Source organism: Cydia pomonella, chromosome 8 (assembly GCF_033807575.1).
Source record: "Cydia pomonella isolate Wapato2018A chromosome 8, ilCydPomo1, whole genome shotgun sequence".
NCBI lineage: Eukaryota > Metazoa > Arthropoda > Insecta > Lepidoptera > Tortricidae > Cydia > Cydia pomonella.
The window spans coordinates 20611990-20634887 of NC_084710.1; the positions used below are offsets into that span (position 1 = coordinate 20611990).

Below are 22898 nucleotides of genomic sequence, written 5' to 3' on the forward strand. Positions count from 1 at the left end.
AGGCCGCTAAGAAAACGTATATATATTTTGTGCATAGATATTTATATCAGATTCAATATTGGTGTCAAAATTAACTTATTATGTTTAATATTCTTGCTATTTCAAATAAGATATAATTAAATAGATAGAAAGATAAATCATTTATTTGGCAGCTGCAAAAACACACAATATGAAGTTTAAATAATCATAGCAAAAACACAAATTATGACAATAAAAAAAATGGCAAAGAAGAAAATTGAGATAAACACACACAAAATGGAATAATTAATAAAAAATAAAATAAAATAGATGTACTTATACCTACATACTGTGTGAGTTGCAGCAGGACAAAAAGGTCACGGCTCAGTGATACTCTTCACTCTTTCGAGTAAAGCACGGATTTTCTGCCGGAACCCAAGGTCACAACAGATGTACTTTAAATAAAATGAGGAATCTCAAAAACGGGGGTATATCATTCCAGCATTTGGTCGCAAGATAACGGAAACAACCGGTAAAGGCAATTGTCCTATGAGGATGTACTTCTAAAAGGCAACGTCGAGTAGATCTTGTGCCGTGTCGAGTGTGAAAAGAAGAAATATTTATTTGTTATAAGTAGTGAAGATACACTGGTCACTTGCAATTTACAACACCGAAAAGAAGACAGGCAAGGTGTAAATGTCTGCGTGATACCATATTAAAAAACGGCGTGATATGGCTCCTTGGAGGAATTGTGATTGTATGAGAGCTGTCACCGTACCTAAGTGAAAAATATTTTGGAACCGTGGCAATTACAAAATATAATATTTTTTGCATATATATATACATCACTTTGTATTGATAGAGTATCTTTAAGTCTACATTAAATAGATAATAGGTACGAGAAACCTTGTAATATAAAATTTGTAATCATTACCTACACTATATTGCGAAGACATTTTACATTTTCTAAAGCATCTTCTAAATACAGGTACGTCATACTCATAAAAGACATTCATATTATTTTTATAGAAAATTTGCAATTAAGATAATTAATTTTAATTATTGAATCTGCACACGTTAGATGGTTTCACCACTTTCCCTGGGTCATTTTAGTGAGAATTTTACACTATACTTTTTTATTTAATTTGGATTTCTGATATTATTCCTAACTCAGAATCACGAGATCTTTCGATCCTCGTAGGAGAAAAGAGAGTCCCAAGATTTTTTTTCATTCCGTTATCATTTTCCTTGTGTTAAAAACATGAAAATCGTCGCAATCATTGAATCAATTTGACCCATATAAAAAATAGAGTCATTTCAGTATATTCATGTATTTCAGGATATTTTTAGAATTTGATTAAAAAGCCCTTTCATTTGATACCAAACACAAGGACTCGGAACAAAAAAAAAATAACATAAAAAAAGATGAAGTCATAACTCTTCTCCTTTTCTTTTTTTTTGGTACTAATTTCGGGGTGTACCGGTAGGACTATTTTTTCCTCCTATTAGGATCAAACTCGTGATATTAAGTTGAAATAAAATAACATCCCAAAACCCACCTGTTTATTCATATAAGATTTTTTTTTCTGTCAGATAATCAAATTTAAACATGTAAGTTAATATTGTATTACAATACTTATTACCGAAGAAGCAACCAGTACCACAAGACAAATACTTCAATACACAGATACAGCCCTTTTCTAAAACCTAACTCACTTTTATAAACCATCCTTGAATTTATTCTGCAAAGTATTTCAGTTATTCTGCAAATTCTAAGACTGCTTTGAGGGTCACTTAAAATGCTTAAATCTTAAGTAATGTGGTTATATTAAGAACAAAGCATTTTGTGGTCAGCTTAAGAAACTCAAAAAGTTTATGTATAGATAGATAAGTTTTAATTCTATTTGTTGTACAACGTCACTTCGCAATAAATTATTGAGCATAATATTCATTAAATTCGTTACACATACGAGTAACTCGATTAAACCCCAATTATGATAAAGGCAATACAGTACCTGTTGCCTTTATCTTTATTGCAATAGTAACGCTGGTCAAGTCTGAATCCGAATATAACCTTAAGTGGTTGCAGTAGAAAGTGGTTGAATAAGCAATGTTTTACTTAATCGTCTCTAAACTAGAATTTAAAGATAAACCGAAAAGCGCCATAGATCAAAGTAGGAATAAAAATCAGGCGTTTATATCATCATGCATCCTGCACATAGTAGACTAAAATATTATAAACCATATTTAAGAAGCATAAGATCCAATGTTCATTAATTGTGTAACTGTTAGTAGTAAAACAGAAAAACATACTCCAGGGTAATCAAGTACGCACGCAAGTACCGCTTCCATCACTGCAGCCAATTACTGCTCAACAGTTGCAAGGCCTTGGTCTCCGGTTGACGCCTTTAAATGAATAGAAAGAGCAAACTTTTTTGTCATTTAGTAATTTATTTATTGCAACCATAGTTTAGTACAAATCTTAATAACTAGGTACATTCAGAGTCATATGGGCCCTGACAGGGCATTGCAATGTCATACATTTTTTAATAAAATTATTTATAATAATCTCAATCGTTATTCGTCAATATACTTATTTGGTACTTCTTATGCATGCATATATTTTTATAAACCCATAATCTAGTCCTAATTTTATGTATTATGTCACATTTAATATTTATATTTTTACAACCATTTGCACTTAGGTACATCTAGTTCCTATTTCATGTCAAGTTAGGTATATATTTAGAATTTCAAACATTATTCCAAAAATAATACAATAGCAAAATAGGTAAGTCAAAACAATAAATTAAGACTAAAATAACAATTTAAATAAAAGTAAGAAGAATAAATTACAATTGAAAATGAAATTATCTTGTCAAATTATTATCATTTAAAAAGTCATTAATAGTGTAATACGCTTTTTCTGTAAGCAAGTTCTTTAATTTACGTTTAAATATAAGTATGGTGTTTTCCTCGGCTTTTATACTTTCAGGGATTTTGTTATAACGTATTATAAATCTAAAATGAGGACTGTTTCTGTGCATTATTAAATTTGATTTTGGCAGGCCTAGTCTGTTTTCATGACGAGTTGCTATTCTTCGATTTGGGGCATCTTTAATCTGGCGGAAAAAGTGCATGTGCTCCCGACATATTACCTTTATAGGACATGACGTTCGTGCAGTGTCATTAGGAGACTAAGGCTTACACAACTATACTACTTTAGTAGGATATTTGTGAATATTATGATACTCATTTTGTTTTTATTAACAAATTATAAATATTGACTTGCAGTACGCCGTAAGTCGGCAGAATTGTGTTGGACTAATATTTTGATGTAACATCTGTGTTAACCATTGTATCAAATAAATATATACAAATACATTTTTGTAATGTACGTTCCAACAATGAAATGAAAGATTAGAAAAAAATAATATAAGAACTCATTGTGTAAACCAAAAAAATACCAGAATTTAAGTAATCAAAAAATGTATTTTGTTCAATATTCTAAACCAATTTTGTTGTTACAAACCTGTTGGCCGATGAAACGCTAGTCCAAATGTTTGTGAAAATATTTAGTAAATAAATAAAGTTGTTAATGCATTTTATTCAGTGTTGTTGAATTGGTTTCTTACAGTTTCTGTTTGCATAGTGGCAATCAAGAAAACAGTAAATTAGCTATTAGTATTTGTTTCTTATGTATTAAATTAGCTGTTAATATGGGTCCACCGTCGACTTTTTAGGACGAGTAAAAGAAAATTTCAACTGACATAGCCCGCGTCAATGACAGTGATTGTCCTGATGTAACATTAAATGTGACATTTGGATATCAACTGCAGCTCTGTAGTGCTAGCGGACTGATAGATTCGGCGGCGGCGTAAATCAGTATCTATTAAACGTCTTGAACGTCTCAATGTGACGGATTGAACGTCTTAATCGTGGCAGAAATGCGGTGGTGGTGGAAACGTCACTAAACAAAATAGACTATACAGTGGCGACATCAGTGTCGCAGCAGTAATGGCGCCACAGCAACACAGCTGTAGTTGCCATTCGAATATTAACTTTATTGTATGCAAATTACTAAAATTACGAATCCCAATGATTACTCATTCATCTCAAAGAGCATAAATTGATTAGTCTAGTATGATGTCAAACTGGCATAAAAAACGAACAAAATCATATACGAAGCTTATGCGAATTATTTACGATAATATTAATTCAGAAGCACTTCATACTATGGCGACACTTTCTGTTGCTATAACAGAAAATGCTTCTATAAAACATAAAAAATCTTACCAGATCGCACTGTTGGTGCCGCCTATCACGGCGAAAACTTGAAAATTTGGGACACGGCCGCCCGTAACATCGGGGACCTGTCTCAACAAAATGCTACTAGATAATCACCAATAACCACAACTATAGACAGCACCTACGAAACAAAGAGTAACCGGGCGCTCGTAATTCTAGCGAGGACAGATTAACTCACACCGACGACTCTATAAAAAAAAAATTAGTAGTCATTTGTAATTAAATAAATATTATAGGACACTATTACACAAATTGACTAAGTCCCACAGTAAGCTCAATAAGGTTTGTGTTGAGGGTAGTTAGACAACGATATATATAATATATACAAGTACATACCTATTTATAAATACTTAAATACATAGAAAACACCCATGACTCAGGAACAAATATCCATGCTCATCACACGAATAAATGCCCTTACCACGATTTGAACCCGGGACCATCAGCTTCGTAGGCAGGGTCACTACCCACTAGGCCAAATCGGTCGAAAAAATTTCGTCGTCGTTTTGGTAATTATCAAAGTTATCCCTGTTTCAAAATTACCCCAATACACCTTGACATTGTTTACACTAACTTTATAAAGAATATACACAACATTACTCTGTTCTATAATTTACAAGAGTTCCACGTTATAAAACGGAGCGTGAGTGCCGTACTGAGCCAAGGAGCAAATTATCGCGTCAGATGTCTCGAGAAGTATTTTGAGTGCGCGAATAGTTGCACGCTGCTTAAAGTAAAACTTAGCCGGGTGCAGACCAACTCTACTGATTAATTCATAGATTTTTGAAATATTTCGGTGGGTTTTGATGACAATATTCACCATAACATTCTTTGATTTTTGTTTATTTAAGTGAAAAATATGTCATACTAAATCCGACCATGGGGGGAGGAACGTCCTCAAAGTAGACTCCAGATGCGTTAAAACGACGACGTCAAAAGGACTACAGAGAAGAAATGGCTCCAGGTCGCACAGAACCGTGACGAGTGGCATAAAATAAAGGAGGCCTACATAACATTCAAAAGGCGGAGACGGGCTAAAGAGAGAGAGAGAGAGAGAGAGACTAAATAAAAGTTATAATAATACTAAAGATGTCACATACTTAAGCCCTCCGGTGGCCGAGACCGGAATCGAACAGGCGTCTTCAGCTTACGCGGACGGGATTCGTATAGGATTATTTGGTTACATTTTTTTTGTGTGCTATATGTAATACGTATGCATCAATTGAATTCTGAGTATGGTTCAAACTTAAATAAACCTTGCTAATATTTATAACTAGTCGTCAAGGAGCTTTGGTTAAGGCTGCTAAGGTAAGCTTAGGAGATAAAGTACTTATCTACTGAGTACAAAAAAAGGGTTACATGGTTAAAGAAGCTGTGGCTATCTGACCAGATTTAACTTATTTGTGACTATAAATATATAATTATTGTATATAATATAGGTATTCTATATATTTGTTATACTATTACTTCTATTTTTTATTTAATTTTATTTATTTTCGCATCTTTTATAATTTTATTGACTTTCCTCTAGTCTTTTGTACTCAGTGCTATATTTGTCTACCATTCTTCATCAACTCTCATCTACTCAAAGGTTAACTGGAAGAAATCCCTTAAAGGGATAATTGAAATTGAATTGAAATTGAAATCATTTTATTTCGAGCTAAAAACTCATATAGTGTTAGTACATACAACAATTATTATTTACCTACCTATATATCTAAGTTAGTACAATATAAACAAAACAATAAATACCTAAAATGAATTAACATATTAGTTTTTAATTAGTTTTATGTTTATATATATTTTAGTATGTATCTTCTTTGTTTTTGTTATATTATGTAATTTGTCTTGTTTTTATGTGGAATTAAAATCAAGATTAACATAATCTATTTCGATGATGCGTTGGGCCGTTGGGTTCATGCAGTTGGTTCCAACGCCTCATCAGTGGGCAGTCTACTCTGACGACAAATACGTTTAGGAGACTGTTGGTGCTACCCTGCAACCTATGCAATAGGGATGCCGCTCTTTTACGCATAATAGCGTAAAAGTCATCCGTACGGGCATCGGCGAACATCCCCGACGCACTGCAGTACCGAGGCAGACCCATCAGTATCCTAAACGCATTGTACGATCGCTGCGAGAAGCTGGTCCACAGGCTGCAAGCATAAAGAGACTGACAATAAGCTTTAAAAAGTGTAACCTTTACGTCACTGCTACACTTTGCAAACCTGCGCACCAGCATATTGCATCTGACCGTCAACGCCCTGCGCTCTCGTTCCAAATCAGGATCGTCATTAAGGCTTTCGGTGAGCCATTGACCCAGGTACTTAAACCGCTCTACTCTCCTCAGGGCGGCACCATTTAGCTCAACCCTAGGAGATGAGTAGTTCACTTTTTGTAGTGTTATACCTGAGCCCATGTCTCTCCGCATAATGCTCACATATTTTTAGGAGCTTCCTGAGCGCTCTGATTGAGGGAGCCAGCAGCACCATATCATCCCCGCCCGCATCATAAGTTCGCCTTTGTACTGCTAATCCTGTGCCATATTTATATTTTGTACAATAAAGAGTTCATACATACATACATTTTTGAACAGTAAGTGTGCCTATTTGAAATCATTTTTTTTAAATAAATAATAAAGAAGACTCAGTGTCTCAAATTTTACCGTTACTTGTGAATTTCAAGCTTTATTTATAGCAAGATTTAATTCTTCTACCTAGGTGTAGCCCTTTCTTTCCAAAATTTAGTTATACCCATCTTTACATATACACTTTCACACAAATGTATCCAGCTTCACTTTAAATCTAAAGAAAAACCTTTTCGGACGTCACTTGCTAACCTAATTGAAAATCTTTCACATGTTTTTCGTACATTTTTTAATCCCGTTCCATTAATCCTGTTTGTTTCGGGTTAAAAAGGAGCAGAAATGTGCTAATCCGGATTACCATTTTATTTTGTATATATTATTTTGCGCTTATTTCATCTGCCTTTTTCATCTATAATGATATGCAGGAAAATGTAACTCGTAGGGAATTTTAGACGCAATTAAATTTCTTCTTTTGTGTCGAAAAGATATTTTAATGCTCATGGACCTACACAACAAGAACTTAACATATATAAATAACACAAGTCATATCAGTCAATTGAGGCCCACAAAATCAAACCCGGGGTTATTTTAAGCCTCAACTGCGATGGTGAGATCACGTCGATGTCTTCGATTCAAGACCAAAGGATAAAAGAAGAGGTCTTTGCCCAAAAGTTTCTTAACTAAAGGCGAATATAAATAAATACCAGCCATAGTAACAAGCTGAATTACTAGACATACCCGTCATATCATTTAATAAGTACAGAGTCATTTTTGCAGTTTTGAATTTGGAACATTCTTTCATTCCATTATAGTTCAAAATTCCATTTCACTTTGCCATTATTGGAATTTAGAAGGGTATCTTTTTAAAATCAGGCCGTCAACAACCGAGCTTTTTTACAGCTACTTTTCATAAAATTTATATATACGTAAAGGTCGAATCCATACAGACCCTGTTCAACTGGTATCTCCATAAACCTTTTAGTTCAGCATTGGAAGAGTTCTTCCATCTCAATCCTGAACACGAATTTGAAAAACAAATACCTTTATACAGCACCTGGAACAAACAACTCCCAGTCCAATTCGAAAATACACTGACATCAAATGATATTTGAATCATGTTATTTAGTTATCCTGCATTTCGCTCGTACATGTCTGCACATGTATTGGCGCGGGCGAGACGCATGATAACTAAATAATATGTTGTGTACGTTTGAATTGGCCTGTGTGTTTCAGGATTTAGTCCATATATCGTGGAATTAAGTTCGTGTTGGTAGAATTACTCAAGACTCTTGTAGAATGTTTACTGTATTAAATTTGTGTTTTATGAAGGCTCAAGGTACTGTGAGTAGCTATAAAACGTTATTCATAATAATAATAAATTTCAATGTCTTACAGAGGATAACATTGATAACAGACGTTTACCGTCCACATGGTGAACGAACATTGTAGCGTATAGACGCTTGAAAATGTTTTCAATTTCAATTAGTCAAATAGTAGGCTGCAACTCCAAAATAACGTAGATAGTTTTATTTATATAAATAGGTAGAAGACTAAAATTGCTAATTTTACTCATTGAATTGTTATTTAATATTTAAATTCTGCAAAATAGTTTCATTATGTTGGCGAACTGTGTAATGCCGTTGACTATATTGGCAGTTTTAGAACGAAAAAGTAAAAAAAAGAGACAGTCCCGTTGATTTTTAATACTTTAATGAACAAATCATTTTAAAATTACTGCACTTTGATAAATTATTATAGTATTGAAATCTAAAATGGTTCTCGTTACTTATTTATAGACATCTAATTCTCCGATTGCAAGTAAGTCCTAAGGAAAATATCATGGCCGTCTATAACTTTAATTACATAAATGTATAGATTTAAACTGAATAAATTTGCCTTATCTGTCTGGTTTCCTCGCATTCGATTTGAAAGTAGTTAGAGTGTTTTAATCGCGTGACGGGCACCATTTCAGTTTCAGACTATTGACACACTGACTCGACAGAAATGGGTAACTTTCATCCCTTGGTTAACAATTTGCTATCGGCCCGATTTGAAAAATGATTAAGACACGTTTAAGATCTTGGAAAGATCTTTAAACGATCGATAACTAAACAACATGTCAAAATTGACGTTTATTTCGATTCCGCTGTGATCCCAATAAGATCTATCTAAGATATTTCTACCGTAAAAGTGACATTGGTTGCCCGAATCAAGCTGCTTCTGTCAATTATACGACGTATAAAAAGATATCTAAATGAGAACTTATGTAAACCGGAACTTATCGTTATCGTATCTCATTCTTCAAATCGGGCCGTATGTCTCTAGGTAGTGAAATTCTTGTTGCTACCCAATAACGTTGAAGCATTGTCATCAATTTTATAAAATGAGCTCGATTGGCGTGTTAATAACTAACGCGATACAAAAAGTTTCTCGTCAAATTCACAAAGTCCCCAATGTGCCTATTAAAAAGTTTCAATTGATTATTTCATAATTAACGCGTTCTAAAATTGAGGAAATATTTTGTTAGAATTTTTGATCAAGAAGTTTTCGTCGTTTTTTTGGCTGTTTTGTTTCACATTTTTAACGTTTCTTGTAATATAATTTCAAGAATTATATTCATAGGTTAAAATATGTAAAAGAAAATAAGGCAGATTGTGACTCTGACTAACAAATAATAAACGACAGAAGTAATTTAGGATATGAATATGAGACAAAATAAGAATCAAACTTAACAGGGTGACATAAATTATTGTAAGTAGGTACGGGAACACTTACCTGAAGAAAATTAACTGGGCAGATTCATCGTCATGATAATATTAGCATTTTACCGCCCATTCCTAAACATAGGCCTTTTTTTGAGTACTTAGTACCTACGCCCCTTGTACTGATGTACGAAATACATTGCCGCTCTTTATAATTTCAAAAAATAATTTTGCTTTGGTAATAAAGATAAAATAAAATAAAACTTTCAGAATTGTTTTATAGCACTAAAACCTACGTCTAGTTTAAGTTTACGGTAAATAATAAAACGTAGAAACCGGCACCAAAAAAATAATTCTGTGAAAAAGCTTCTTGTACAAAATTATAAAGCCTATTTCCCTAATTACATATAATAAGAAAAATTAAAAACTTAAACTGACAGTTACTTAATTTAAGATTGAATCAGGCCTCAGGATTTTGTTTGCAAAATTATTTTCCCACGGGCTAAACTTCCGAGTTGATTACATTTTAAGCCGCGTTTTGATGCAGGAATTAAATAAATCGGCCCCTGGACATTGCTGGGATGGTTTCTAGGAAGGGGATAAGTACCGCCATCGGTACATGAGAATTAAGCCTTTTTTCTACAGATGAGGTTTAAGGGCAAACATGCCAAATGTCGTATATGCGCCTGTTCTCAGCATGCTGATCAAATATAATTACTTTTTGAAAGCTGATGAGATTAGTTGGAATTTTAAAAATGATTATCAAAAATGGAATTTTAATCTTGATGAGCACGCTGTTAATGTGTAATAAATAATAATATAGGATTACGGTTTTTTTTTTTTGATGATCATTTTATCCTCAGTATAGATCGTATCATTCACGATGGCGCGTGGCTTAACTCATATTGTCATGTTCTTAAAGGTTAGATTTGAAAAATCGGCGCGTCATTGTGGATGACACGAACTATAGTCGATGCTGAGTGAATTAATGTAATGTAAAGAACTAGACTCGTTGTTATGAGATTCTGCGTTAAAAATAAACAGTGGAGCGTTAAAGCAGAAGACTCAGTCTTAAGCGACATTGGAATTGATTTACTGGCCTGAGTTCAAATCTTGGTGTCTGATGGGTGTATTGGGTACGATTATTGTCTATTGTATATGTGTATATATAATGTATTCATCTAAGTCTAGTACATGAGCATTTTCGACTTATTAAAGTAAACTAGTTTTCCGTAAGGCCTTAGTGAAAACTAGTTTCAACTGAGATTATTTAGTCTTGTTGGGTAAAATCCACCTAGTTGTGAATAAGTAATATAATTATATGAGGACCGGTCTGGCCTAGTGGTTAGTGTAGTAGCCTATGAAGCTGATGATCCCGGGTTTGAATCCCGGTACGGGCATTTTATTTATAAACACAGATATTTGTTCCTGAGTCATGGGCGTTTTCTATGTATTTAAGTATGTATTTACCCATAATAAGCTTTACTTTGTTTGGGACTAGGTCGATCTAAGTGAGATTGTCCCTAATTATTCATTAATTAATTTATTTCAATGAAATTAGTAATGGACTTTGTTAATTCAGGTTAATCCATAATCATTACGTCAATAATGATCATAAAAATACGCATAATAAAATCAAGGTTAATTTGTGTGTTTGTCCCATATTTGTTCATTATATATTCGATACTATAAAAAACATCGTTGTCAATCTATCATAGATTTATAGATCAATCTATCAATCTATAGATTTAAACGTTGCAATTTTGCATCCAAATGTATTTAAATCAGTTTTCAGTGTTCATTTTGGTTAAAGGTAAAATGCAAATATACTTTTTGATATGCAAGCAAATATTGGGGCTAATTAAACTACTCCACGAGGCTTATTCTAATTGTAATAACGGGTTATGAATTTGATCTAGATTTGTTATGGTTATGACCTGCCACTTTTAACACTGACATGTCATCTACATAACAAATCCAGATCAAATTTATAACATACTATGACAATCAGAATGAGCGTTCTGTTATTTGCGACGGATTCGATATTTTCAAGGGTTTCAGAGTTATTACAGATGTTTTATTAGTATGGAATTTAAATTAGGCTTTACTAACCAATTTCTATGAATTCATGTGTTCCGATTATTTTTTTTATTCGAACTTTATTATTGTATTATTTTGATATCACTTACATTGCCTCTCGCTTGTCTGAATGTGCACCATAATAAAATTATTAATCTAAAATAAAAACTATACCAAAATATTTTAAACTGAGTAAATATTAAATAAATCTAAAAATGGCTTCTCTTGCGTTTATTCAAAGTTATATTACAAGTCTCAAAGTAATAAGGAAACTTTATATATATATATATATATATATATATATATATATATTTTTTAAACGTGTTGTGGATATATTTCGTAGGATAGGTGCATATTACGATGACGAAGCGTGTTGTGGATGTTTTTTTTTTGCTTGTATATATTGACGAAGCCTGCGTCGTGGATCTGACATCTGTCTTGATATGATTTTAATTGTGTTTTTAATAAATTTTTGTATTTTATATATGTAGGTACTTTACATACACATACAATATATACACGATTTTTATTATGGGAGAGACTCACATATGTTGTATGTATTATTCCCAGTCCTAGGGATCGATGACCTCTTATGTGGACCACATGATTCCAGATGGCAGATTTCCAGGCCTTTCGATCTCTTGCGACTCCTAAGGCATTACGGAACTTGATGGATAGCAATTTGCTGACCAGGTCGGACCATCGCGTTGGACTGCGGTCCTTTCCTCTATTTCCTTCTACCGAACCAGTGACCATAAGTTTTTCAAGTTGTCTCCAGTCTTCAATTCAAGAACTTGTCTCATCCATCTTTCTTTTTGAATTCAATAAGAAAGATGTGTGAGAATAATAGGTATTTTTTTACGGGAATCGTTTTTCTATAAAGCCCAATCTAACAATTTTAATTAGCTAATAAGAGCGCCTAACTAATTTAGCGTCCACAAGCAAATACTTTTAAATTAACTCGCTATAAATTTAAAGTTAATCAAGCGAGAATTATTGCGTCATATCTTCGTTGAGCGTTAACTGACGCTTAAATTATAATTAATTTTGACTGAATGCGCTATGGGGGCAGAAGTAATTATACAACAAATGAAAATCGATGATAATTAAATTACAAGACGACGTAAAGTTAAAGGTAAAGTTTTGACAAATGAGATTGATTTCAAATATGTAATTTTAAGTACCTATTTTGTAATTTATTACGAAAGAATACATAATATATTATAAATTAATCATGTGGTGTGTGTTGTGTATTCGGTATATAAATAAATAGATATAGTACTCTTTATTGGTACACCTCAGTAAAAGATACAGCTTAAAAAAAAACAATTGATTAATGATAGAAGCAGACAACAGGTGGTCTTATCGCTACAGAGCGATCTCTTCCAGACAACCTTTATATATGGAGGTATTGAAATGTTGTATCACATTCCGTGTTTTCACTCACTTATGCCCCGGTGGAAGATCAGCGTTAGTTCAGCCAGGCTAGTACCATGCTGAATCGGGACCGTTTCGTGGCTAATCTAATAATGTGTTGATATGAGATGTTCAAAATAGTTCAAATGTGTTGTTAGTTTGTTAGAGTTCCGTACCTAACCAGGAACCTATTACTAAGACTCCGCTGTCCGCCCGTCTGTCACCAGGCTGTATCTCAGGAACCGTGATAGTTAGACAGTTGAAATTTTCAGAGATGATATATTTCTTGCCGCTATATCAACAAAATGCTAAAGCATGCAAACTTCGGAGGCGAGTCGGACTCGCACTTTGCCGGTTTTTTTTATTTTTCTACTTTTTCTGTATATTCATCTTCACTTACTTCTTGCATGATATACCTACGTTTTGCCATGAATAAAATAATTTCTAATTTATATTTTTATATGCTTATCCGATCGCAGAATACCGCTTACACTCAAAGAGCTAGTGTGTAAGTGCATCATCCGTCCAGTCCTAATTTATGCCGCCAAGACGTGATAGGTTCTCGGAAGACATGTTCAGGAGCTTCGCGTTACAGAGACGAAGATGCTGCGGTGGATGGTCGGCATTACGCGCGATGACTCCATCCGCAAACAGTACATCCGTGGCAGCCTCGCAGTCCGTGATGCAGAGAGAAGCTCCAAGAATGCCGCCTCTTGTGGTTTGTCCACGTTTGTCGCAGGCCAGCTGACTACGTAGGAAACATATGCCTTCACCTAGCCCTTGACGGCTCCGACCCCATGACAGACCAAGAAAGCGATGGCTCGATGTCGTGAAAACAGATATGAGCATAAACGGGCTCACACGAGCGGACGCCCAGGATCGCGCAAAGTGGAAGAAAACAAGTAAGAAAGTGGATTCTGGCAAAGGCCGGGATAGCGCTAGGTAGAAGAAGATGTATAATTAACACTCGTCTCTTAGCTTTCTAAACTCCACCATACTAGAAAACAAATCAAGATAAGCAATATGTGTCTTTATCTGTTGGGCGTCCAATTCTACGTTTTAAGGACTCCTGCAAGCGGGACATGGACAGTTTTGGCATTCGGACCGACGGTTGGGAGAAACGCGCCGAAATGAGACCGGAATGGCGTCGCGACATTAAAGTCGGAATATCAAAGCACGACGATGACTGGCTGGAGCACCTTAAGCAGAAAAGTCATCGTCGTGCTCTACCACCTCCTGCGAACTCACGATTTGTATGCAATCGATGTGGAAAGAAATGTCGCGCTGCTATAGGACTTTATAGCCACCAACGGCGATGCCCAGCCCCATAAACCCACAAGCGCCGCAACAACCATCTACAACAGATGGTGTGGCCAATGATTATTATTATTATGATTATTTCAATAGTAGGTACTTCCAGGATAGAAGAGTTTGACCAAAGCATGTCTCCAAGGTCCTAAATATTCACGTTAAAGCACATCCTTGCAAAATCAAAAGTTATATCGTCAAATAAACAAAGGAAAGAATTTGCCCATCGGCGGTAAATGTGACAGAACGAAAAACGTATTTTTTGTTTTATCCACTCGGTCTTTTTAATTGACTGCAAAGCTTTTGTTTCTATTAAAACGACTTTTTCGTCATCCAATGTTGATGAACTTACGTCATTTGCTTTTGTACCTCGAGGGTTCGTCATAAAGATAAATTGATGAAACAAAACTAAATCAAAGCGCTCATCTTATTTTGAACCCTGTGACGTATGGAATAAAGATCATTTTCGTTCACCAGTCTCTGTATTTAAATATTTCAAAGCAAATTTGACATATTGCTGATGTGACGTCCTTTTGATTACTGAAGCGGGATAGTTGGAGCAATTTTGTTTATGACTGCCTTCCAGGATTACAAATTTTGGTTCTTAATTTGAAAGGAATTAGCTATAGAATTTACTGTATTGTTACCTTCATTCAGTTATAAAATTTGGTGTTAGGAGTCCCCGGAATGCTCGGCCGAATGTCACTTTCCCATACATACATACTTTCCCATAAAAACGGCAAAAAAAATATGTTTGTTGTATGGGAGCCCCCCTTGAATATTTTTTTTATTCTGTTTTTAGTATTTGTTGTCATAGCGGCAACAGAAATACATCATCTGTGAAAATTTCAACTGTCTAGCTATCATGGTTCATGAGATACAGCCTGGTGACAGACGGACGGACGAACAGCGAAGTCTCAGTAATAGGGTCCCGTTTGACCCTTTGGGTACGGAACCCTAAAAATGGAACGTCCTTATCCTATTGTAAGTTGACGACCAGTTTGGCCTAGTGGGTAGTGACCCCGCCTACGAAGCCGATGGTCCCGGGTTCAAATCCTGGTAAGGGCATTTATTCGTGTGATGAGCATGGATATTTGTTCCTGAGTCATGGGTGTTTTCTATGTATTTAAGTATTTATAAATATTTATATATTATATATATCGTTGTCTAAGTACTCTCAACACAAGCCTTATTGAGCTTACTGTGGGTCTTAGTCAATTTGTGTAATAATGTCCTATAATATTTATTATTATTATTTATTAAGTACAACGTTTCAGAGCAATCTAGCTAGTCGTTTTAAAATGAGAGCATTTCTACGATTGTATGGAGAACCGAGCTTGCTGGGGACCCTTAAGTAAAGTTAAGGTGACGTGTAAGTAACTGACATGTCACACTTTAAATATACGTTTTCAAATTAGTAAGACTATCTTTCACAAATCTTATTGATAATCCCACAATGAGCTCAATAACAACTGAACATCCACAATCCAGGAACGAATACCCGTGGTCATCGCACAAATAATTGCTATTATTAATTAATTTGACTACCGGCCTGGCCTAGTGGGTAGTGACCCTGCCTGTGAAGGCGATGGTCCTGGGTTCAAATCCCAGTAAGGGCATTTATTTGCGTGATGAGCACAGATATTTGTTCCGGAGTCATGGATGTTTTTTTTATGTATTCAAGTATTTGTATATTATATATATCGTTGTCTGAGTACCCACAACACAAGCCTTCTTGGCTTATCGTGGGACTTAGTCAATTTGTGTAAGAATGTCCCTATAATATATATTTATTTATTTATTATAGTGATTCGAACCCCCAAGTTTCGTATAGAATAGAAGAAATTTATTCAGAAAACGCTTCAGTTTAGGTAATACATAACGACAGAACCAATTTATTATTAAGCGTCACTGAAAAGGTCTCCACTCAGCTTAATGTCAAGATACCACCTAAGGATCTCGACGCTGGTCTTCCGTGGAAACCCTTCCGAGAGAGCGAAACCACACGCTAAAGTACAAAATTTTATATATTTAAGTACAAAAGTTTCAAGTAAAAAGGAAGGAGAAATAGTGGAAAGCCAAGAAGGGCATACATGGATCAAGTGAAGGAGAAGGAGAACGTCGTGTCGTATCAGGCCGTCAAGAAAGAAGCCAATGAAAGACATGCCTGGAGATTGCTTCACCGACAAGAGCGCAGCTCTTAAATTTATGATGATGACAAAAGTTTCAAGTAAATATAGGCAAGATCGCTTACTGACTTGTCTGCGGATATTTTCTCATTTTCCTTGTCTCTTTTAATGGGTAAGTGAACTAAGTGTTACCTTAAAGAACAGAGGCATTTTTTTTTTTTGGTCCAAGCGAAGTGAGCTACGGCGGACTGTGAATTGAACACTAATTGCTAATACAGAGTCTTAGGTTTCTTTTTAAGTTGTATGAAATAAAAATAATCTCGGTCTTGTATACGAATTTTATCCTCGACAATCGATTTTTAGCAGCTTACATGTTGAATTGCATGTACAAAATGGTAGAGGCATAGATTTATAACTAGCCTAGATGCCTAGTCTGTACATCCCTAGTGAAGCCATTTCGAGGGCGACATTATGTCGCCCTCGTGTCATCGTATCCGAACGGACCTCGCAGTACTCAAGGTCGAGTTGGTTTGTGTACACCTCCCGGTTATAAATTAAAAAATACAAGAAAGATGGTTGTTTGTGCGGTGAATTGGTGTCACAACACATCAGTGAATAAAAACAAACCGCCTGATATAACATTTCACGCGTAAGTATCCAGTTTAATGTGATATTTTTACGTAATTGTAAATACAAAAATCCAAATATTCGTCAGCCGCCATTACTTATAAATGTTGCCAGGTGATATGAATCTTTTTTCCTCCAAATGAGGCATGACGATTACATTGATAAAATTAATATGCTTACTTTAAGTTCCTTGTATGACTATAGAAAATATTCCTTTTTAGTTTTTCATTCTTTTATTTCAAATTATGTTTTGTCTTTTATAAAATTACAGTTTAAATTCATATTTTTATTTTGTGTGATATTCGTTTTAGATTTCCGACTGATCCGCTTCTGTCTGCGAGATGGATGGAAAAAATTAGATTAAATAGGAACGATGCAATATGGAAACCGACTAAACATAGTCGAATATGCTCTCGCCATTTTGATGAGCAAGTAAAGTAATTTTTATTTGTGGAACACAGGTGTTACAGTTAAGGTCTGTAAAAACGAAACGCAACTGTCACTGTCGCACTTATATGGAAGACTGATAGAGAGACACAAAGCGTTTCGTTGTCGAAGCAATAGCGATTGCAACCTTGGCTAGGCCGGCAGGTACAATTACTAGTACTGACGATAAATAGTTATTTGTTTTACAAGAGGGAAAGTTGTTGGTTAACCGCTCGTGCTAATTAGCAATATTATCGAGCTAAGTAGATAAAGATCCCAAAATTTCTAAAAATGGAATATTGAGCGTTGCGAGGGTTTCAAGTTACGAGAGTTAAACAAATTTTGCCCCAAGTGAAACACAAAACTTTTCACCACACCAACCCGAAGAAAATATTAAATGTAGTAAGATATCGAATAAAATCAAACCAAATCGAATCCAAATGATCGTCATTAAATATTTATCATTTAAAATCATTATTCCAAAGTCAATTCTACCAGCTATTATTTGTGCACATTTGTAAAATAAAAAAATAAACGTTTTTTATTTAAACATTATTTCACAAACTAGAAATGCAAAGTCCTTAAAAGAAACCTTGAAAGCTTTTGCTATAAATTTAATATCTACATACACACTCCCAAATGATTGATAGCCAAGTTTATGGATGTGGTTAAAATCCATCTACTTTAAGGGGAATAAATGAACTCTGGCAACCCGTTTTTGTATATATGTGTGTGTCGCTGAGCGTAAGACACGAGCGTCGCACGCACACATCGATCGTGTTTCGGCTTCACTTTTGGCAGATTAGCCTTATGAGGACTAACTGTCTATGTGTGATAGGTCAGTGGGTAGAGGAATCAAAATTCTTAATTGTACGGTGGTTGTCACGTTACTTGTATTCTTTTGTTTTAAGCATTTATGAATAACGCTTAAAACAAAAGCCCTAATTAGCTATCAAATCTTTGCCTTCATTTGTTTTTTTTGTCTCATGTCTTCTTCTTCTTCCTCGCGTTATCCCGGCATTTTGCCACGGCTCATGGAAGCCTGGGGTCCGCTTGGCAACTAATCCCAAGATTTGGCGTAGGCACTAGTTTTTACGAAAGCGACTGCCATCTGACCTTCCAACCCAGGGGGTAAACTAGGCCTTGTTGGGGTTAGTCCGGTTTCCTCACGATGTTTTCCTTCACCGAAAAGCGACTGGTAAATATCGAATGATATTTCGTACATAAGTTCCGAAAAACTCATTGGTACGAGCCGGGGTTTGAACCCGCAACCTCCGGATTGCAAGTCGCACGCTCTTACCGCTAGGCCACCAGCGCTTTGTCTTTTTGTCTCATGTATTTGTAACAAATAATTCATAAATAAACTAACTGAGGCTTTTAAAGTAGTATTAATAAGGAAGTTAGACTAATAAAGTAATGAAATAAACATAACAAATATATAAATTAATTAGAAAAACATTACCCTCTTTCAGTTTGGTAAAAAAGACACACCATTAAAAACAAAGGCCCAAATTGGCTTTAAAAACGCGTGACATTTACACGTTACAATTGCAAGTGTGAAACCCCCGTAAAAATACTTGCTCATTTCATGTGGCAAAAATAACATTGTCCTGGAAAAACAGGACGCGTGGCCACATCGCGTATTGCGTGTGACATAAACATGGAATTGGTGGGACCATCCTATTGTGGCGGAACGTGTGGATATTCATTCGGATAATATATTATGTAAACAGTTAATTTTAAAGTTTAGACTTGGATGTCAGCTAAAGTGTTTAATGCAAAATAACTAGCTTGGTTCTCAAATGTAACACAGGGCGCATTTAGTGATTGCAGAGATAGAAAGATGATGCGAAAAGGATAATATTTCTTCTGAATTGATAAAGTCGAAGGCCGCAAAAAATCTGACACGGTCTTATTTGTAGAGCCATAAGTGCGTGTCACATTTTTTGCGGCCTTCAAAGAGTAACAATTTATTATTGGAGGTGACTGTAGGTACTATAACTGTTTTCATTTTAGCGGTTTCTAGATGACGAAAGTAACTAATTTTGAATTTACTGTTTGATCAATTATTTAATTTGCAGGAATAAATTAAATTCCTGCAATAACAAATTGCAGGAATACCGCACGGGTACTTGGTTGCAGATTACCGAATCTAGTCTGTATGTGGACAAACTCTTTATATTATTTTAGGCCGTTTTATACTCGACATCTGATATAATAAGGTACTATACACCAACACGCACCATACTTTTACATAATCCATACTACGACACTTATTATTATTTTATAGGCATGCTACTAAATATTTATGTATATACATATATGGTTTTTTTTTTTGTTACATCGTGAATCGTTCGTGATCTGGGGGTTCTAGCAGAATTATCAGTGTTTCATCCGAAAGAGTGGAGCGTATTACTGAGCCAGAACCCTTTTGTTTTGCTGCAACGCACACAGCACACATTACCTTTTATTGATGCTTTTTGTTCTTTATTTAATTTTTATTTTGGTGTTGCTACTCGTATTGTTTGTATTATTTTTTTGTTTAGTTGTGTGTATTGCGGCAAGCGAATAAATGGTTTATCTATCTATCTAATTTTGAATAGATCAATAAATTATATTAAAACTGGTAACTCAAAGAAAAGATCAAGATGGTCATTCTCAAATATATGTCTGCGGTCTAATTGCCGTCACCCATACAAAATATATGAAAAAAGTCGTGGTAATCAGACGCAACCGCAGACATATTCTCGGAGAATGATCCATGAAAGAAAGAAAGAAATAAGAAAGGATCAAGAGTCGCATTGGTTGGTCTGCCTGAATTAGTCAACGCATGCCGTTGAATCTTCTCGCTAACAGCGCGGCTTACGTGGGCGATGACTCGCGAATGCGACGCAACGCGGCGCGGCGGCCCAACGGCATTTGGAGATCGCCCACGTAGGACACTTCCATAGGTATCAAAGGATTGAATTCACCCGCGCCGCTTCGCGTTCGCGAGTTATTCGCTCAGGTAAGACACTGCCTAAGGAGCGGAAAATACGTAAGTGAACCGATTTAATATGTCTGGGGCATACGAAAGTTTCTTTATTAAAATACTGTTTGATTCCCTAATTTCGTTACTTGGTCTTTTACCGGGACAACGCCAGAAAGATAATGATGACATTTTGTTACGTGTTATTTTAATAAACAACAATTTACAAATAATATTCCTGTTTTTTAATTTTCTAAAATCGCTTACCTTCCCTTTATAGTCAAAAAGTATCAAACTTTTCCAGTTAAAATCAAATACTGAAAATATCTTTTACAAGGTGTTATGCCGCGAGTCTGACATGTGTCAAAACGAAGCCCCCAATATTTTCCTTGGCCCAAACTTCTGACAGGTAATTACTGGCCAACACTACAGAACTTTTCATCGTCAGACCATTTTAAACTCTATTATATAACTCATAATGCCCAGTTTATTTCTTATTTCTGATTATGCACGCCTATCGCGTGACTTAGGTTTAATAGCAGTATAGAAAATATTTCTGGCTAGGTTTTAATTGTGTTTTGAAATAAATTGTTAGGTGTTTAAGTTGATTAGCGGTTAATTGCTAAGGTGAGTTGCATAATTGGTAGACTTTGGGTGTGTTGCTTCTTTTTGCTACTTGGTTACGAATACGAATTCGATAAAACGAGTGTTTAAGGTCAATATGGGTATTGAGGCTGGCCTGCACATTGGGGTCTGTTTACTCATTCATTAGTATTTATTGCGAGTACTGTGTAGGTTTGAAACCTTCAGTGTTTTGGTAGGTAACTGGCAACGATTATGTATTTGAATTCAGAATTATCACCCTGCTAGATGATTAAATATCTGCAGGCGGGCATTCCGAAGGTGGCAAACATTAAGAGTAGTCGATGTTTGTGATCTTGCTGAATGATGAAAAAATATATATGGAATCAGAAATCTACGTCTGCGTTTACAAAATGGTGTCAAGTGAAAGTTCATAATGTACCTTGCCGGAAAACATCAAAAACTTGTTCATTTCAGGACTCAAAACGGAAAAAATGGTGTTTTCCAAGAAACTGCAGAAAACGCCTCGAAAAATTACAGGGGAAACAGAAGTAAAATGCATTTTTCATGAAAAATAAGTTCATTGAGCACAAATCAGTACCTGGTATTGGCACCCCTAGCATTTTTCACACATAATAAATGACGTTTCAGCGACGTAATTAGCTTCCTGAAGTAATCCAGGGGTATGGCCTCCCACTCCTCCAGCAATGCGGCCTTCAGGTCCTCAACGGTGAATGGGGCTGGATCCCGTTTCCTAACTCTTCTCTTGAGGTACTCCCATGCATGCTCGAGCGGGTTGAGGTCCGGGCTCAGAGCAGGCCAGTCCAACCTTGGGATGCCGACGTCATGGAGGTAGGCCTTAGTGATTCTCGCGGTATGACAAGGGGCGTTATTCTGCAGCAGATGGAGCCCCTCGTCGAAAAACCCCGCCAAAGGAACCACATGCTCCTCCAGGATGTCGGTGATGTACCTTGCCGCGATTAAACCACCCCCACGGCCTTCACCAGGCATGAAAACGAGTTCGGTCCGGTGATCGTACGAGATCCCCGCCCACATCATTACTGAACCCCCACCATAGGCAACTGTTTCTCTGATGCAGCATTGCCAAAAACGTTCTCCTGGCCTTCGATAAACTCGTCCTCTCTTGTCGCACCCATCGAGATACACCCTGCACTCATCAGAGAAGAGAACAGGGGTCCATTGTTTAAGGGTCCAATTCTAGTGTGTTGCGGCAAAAACCCGCCGTGCTGTACGATGCCTTGCCAGCAATGTGGGTCCAGTGGCTGGCCTTTTTTGGGGTCAGGTTAGCTGCCTTGAGTCTTCGCCTCACTTTCCACTTGCTAGCATTGACTCTTCGCACATCCCCGTAGTCGTTGTTGGACTGCAACTCCTGTAAGGTGGCGGTTTCGGAGACGAAAAAGCGGTCGTCCCTCTGTGATGTGCACCTCTGACGACCTGTTCCTGGTCTCTGAGCAAGCTTGCGAGTACAGACTCGGTACCTCGCATAAACTTTGCTGACAGCTGACTGAAAAATGTCACCGACCTTTAACACCAAAACACCATCATTAACAATTTCAACAATTGTCATTAACAAACTCTTACTTTGGAAGTCATAATGTTTTGCTTATTATTATGAATAAGGTTATTCTCGTCTTGCAATCATTAATTCCAAGTTAAATTCACAAATTTCTCAATTATTTTGTAAAGTTGGAGGCACATTTTCCTAATTCGACGAGTTTGCTCAACAAGAGGATATTCTTACTTCCGATGTTATAACGTTAAAGTAAAATAAATATAATTATTATCCA

The 22898-nt window shown here is 35.8% G+C and overlaps 1 protein-coding gene across 1 annotated transcript; it reads right to left on the reverse strand.

Annotated features, from left to right (window-relative positions):
* Positions 1-6142: 6142 nt before the first annotated feature.
* LOC133520324 (uncharacterized) lies at positions 6143-6697 on the reverse strand. Its single transcript, XM_061854697.1, has 2 exons — positions 6495-6697; positions 6143-6422 (listed from the first exon to the last, which is right to left on the reverse strand). The coding sequence occupies exons 1-2, from the start codon at positions 6695-6697 to the stop codon at positions 6143-6145; spliced, it is 483 nt and encodes a 160-aa protein (XP_061710681.1).
* Between the last annotated feature and the right edge of the window lie 16201 nt (positions 6698-22898).

Bases quoted from the DNA above. Each gene is read 5' to 3' on its own strand.
- LOC133520324 (XM_061854697.1), bottom strand. From the start codon at position 6,697: ATGCGGAGAGACATGGGCTCAGGTATAACACTACAAAAAGTGAACTAC. The intron at 6,423-6,494 runs GTTTGCAAAGTG...TTATGCTTGCAG, and splicing joins TGCAATATGCTGGTGCGCAG to CCTGTGGACCAGCTTCTCGC.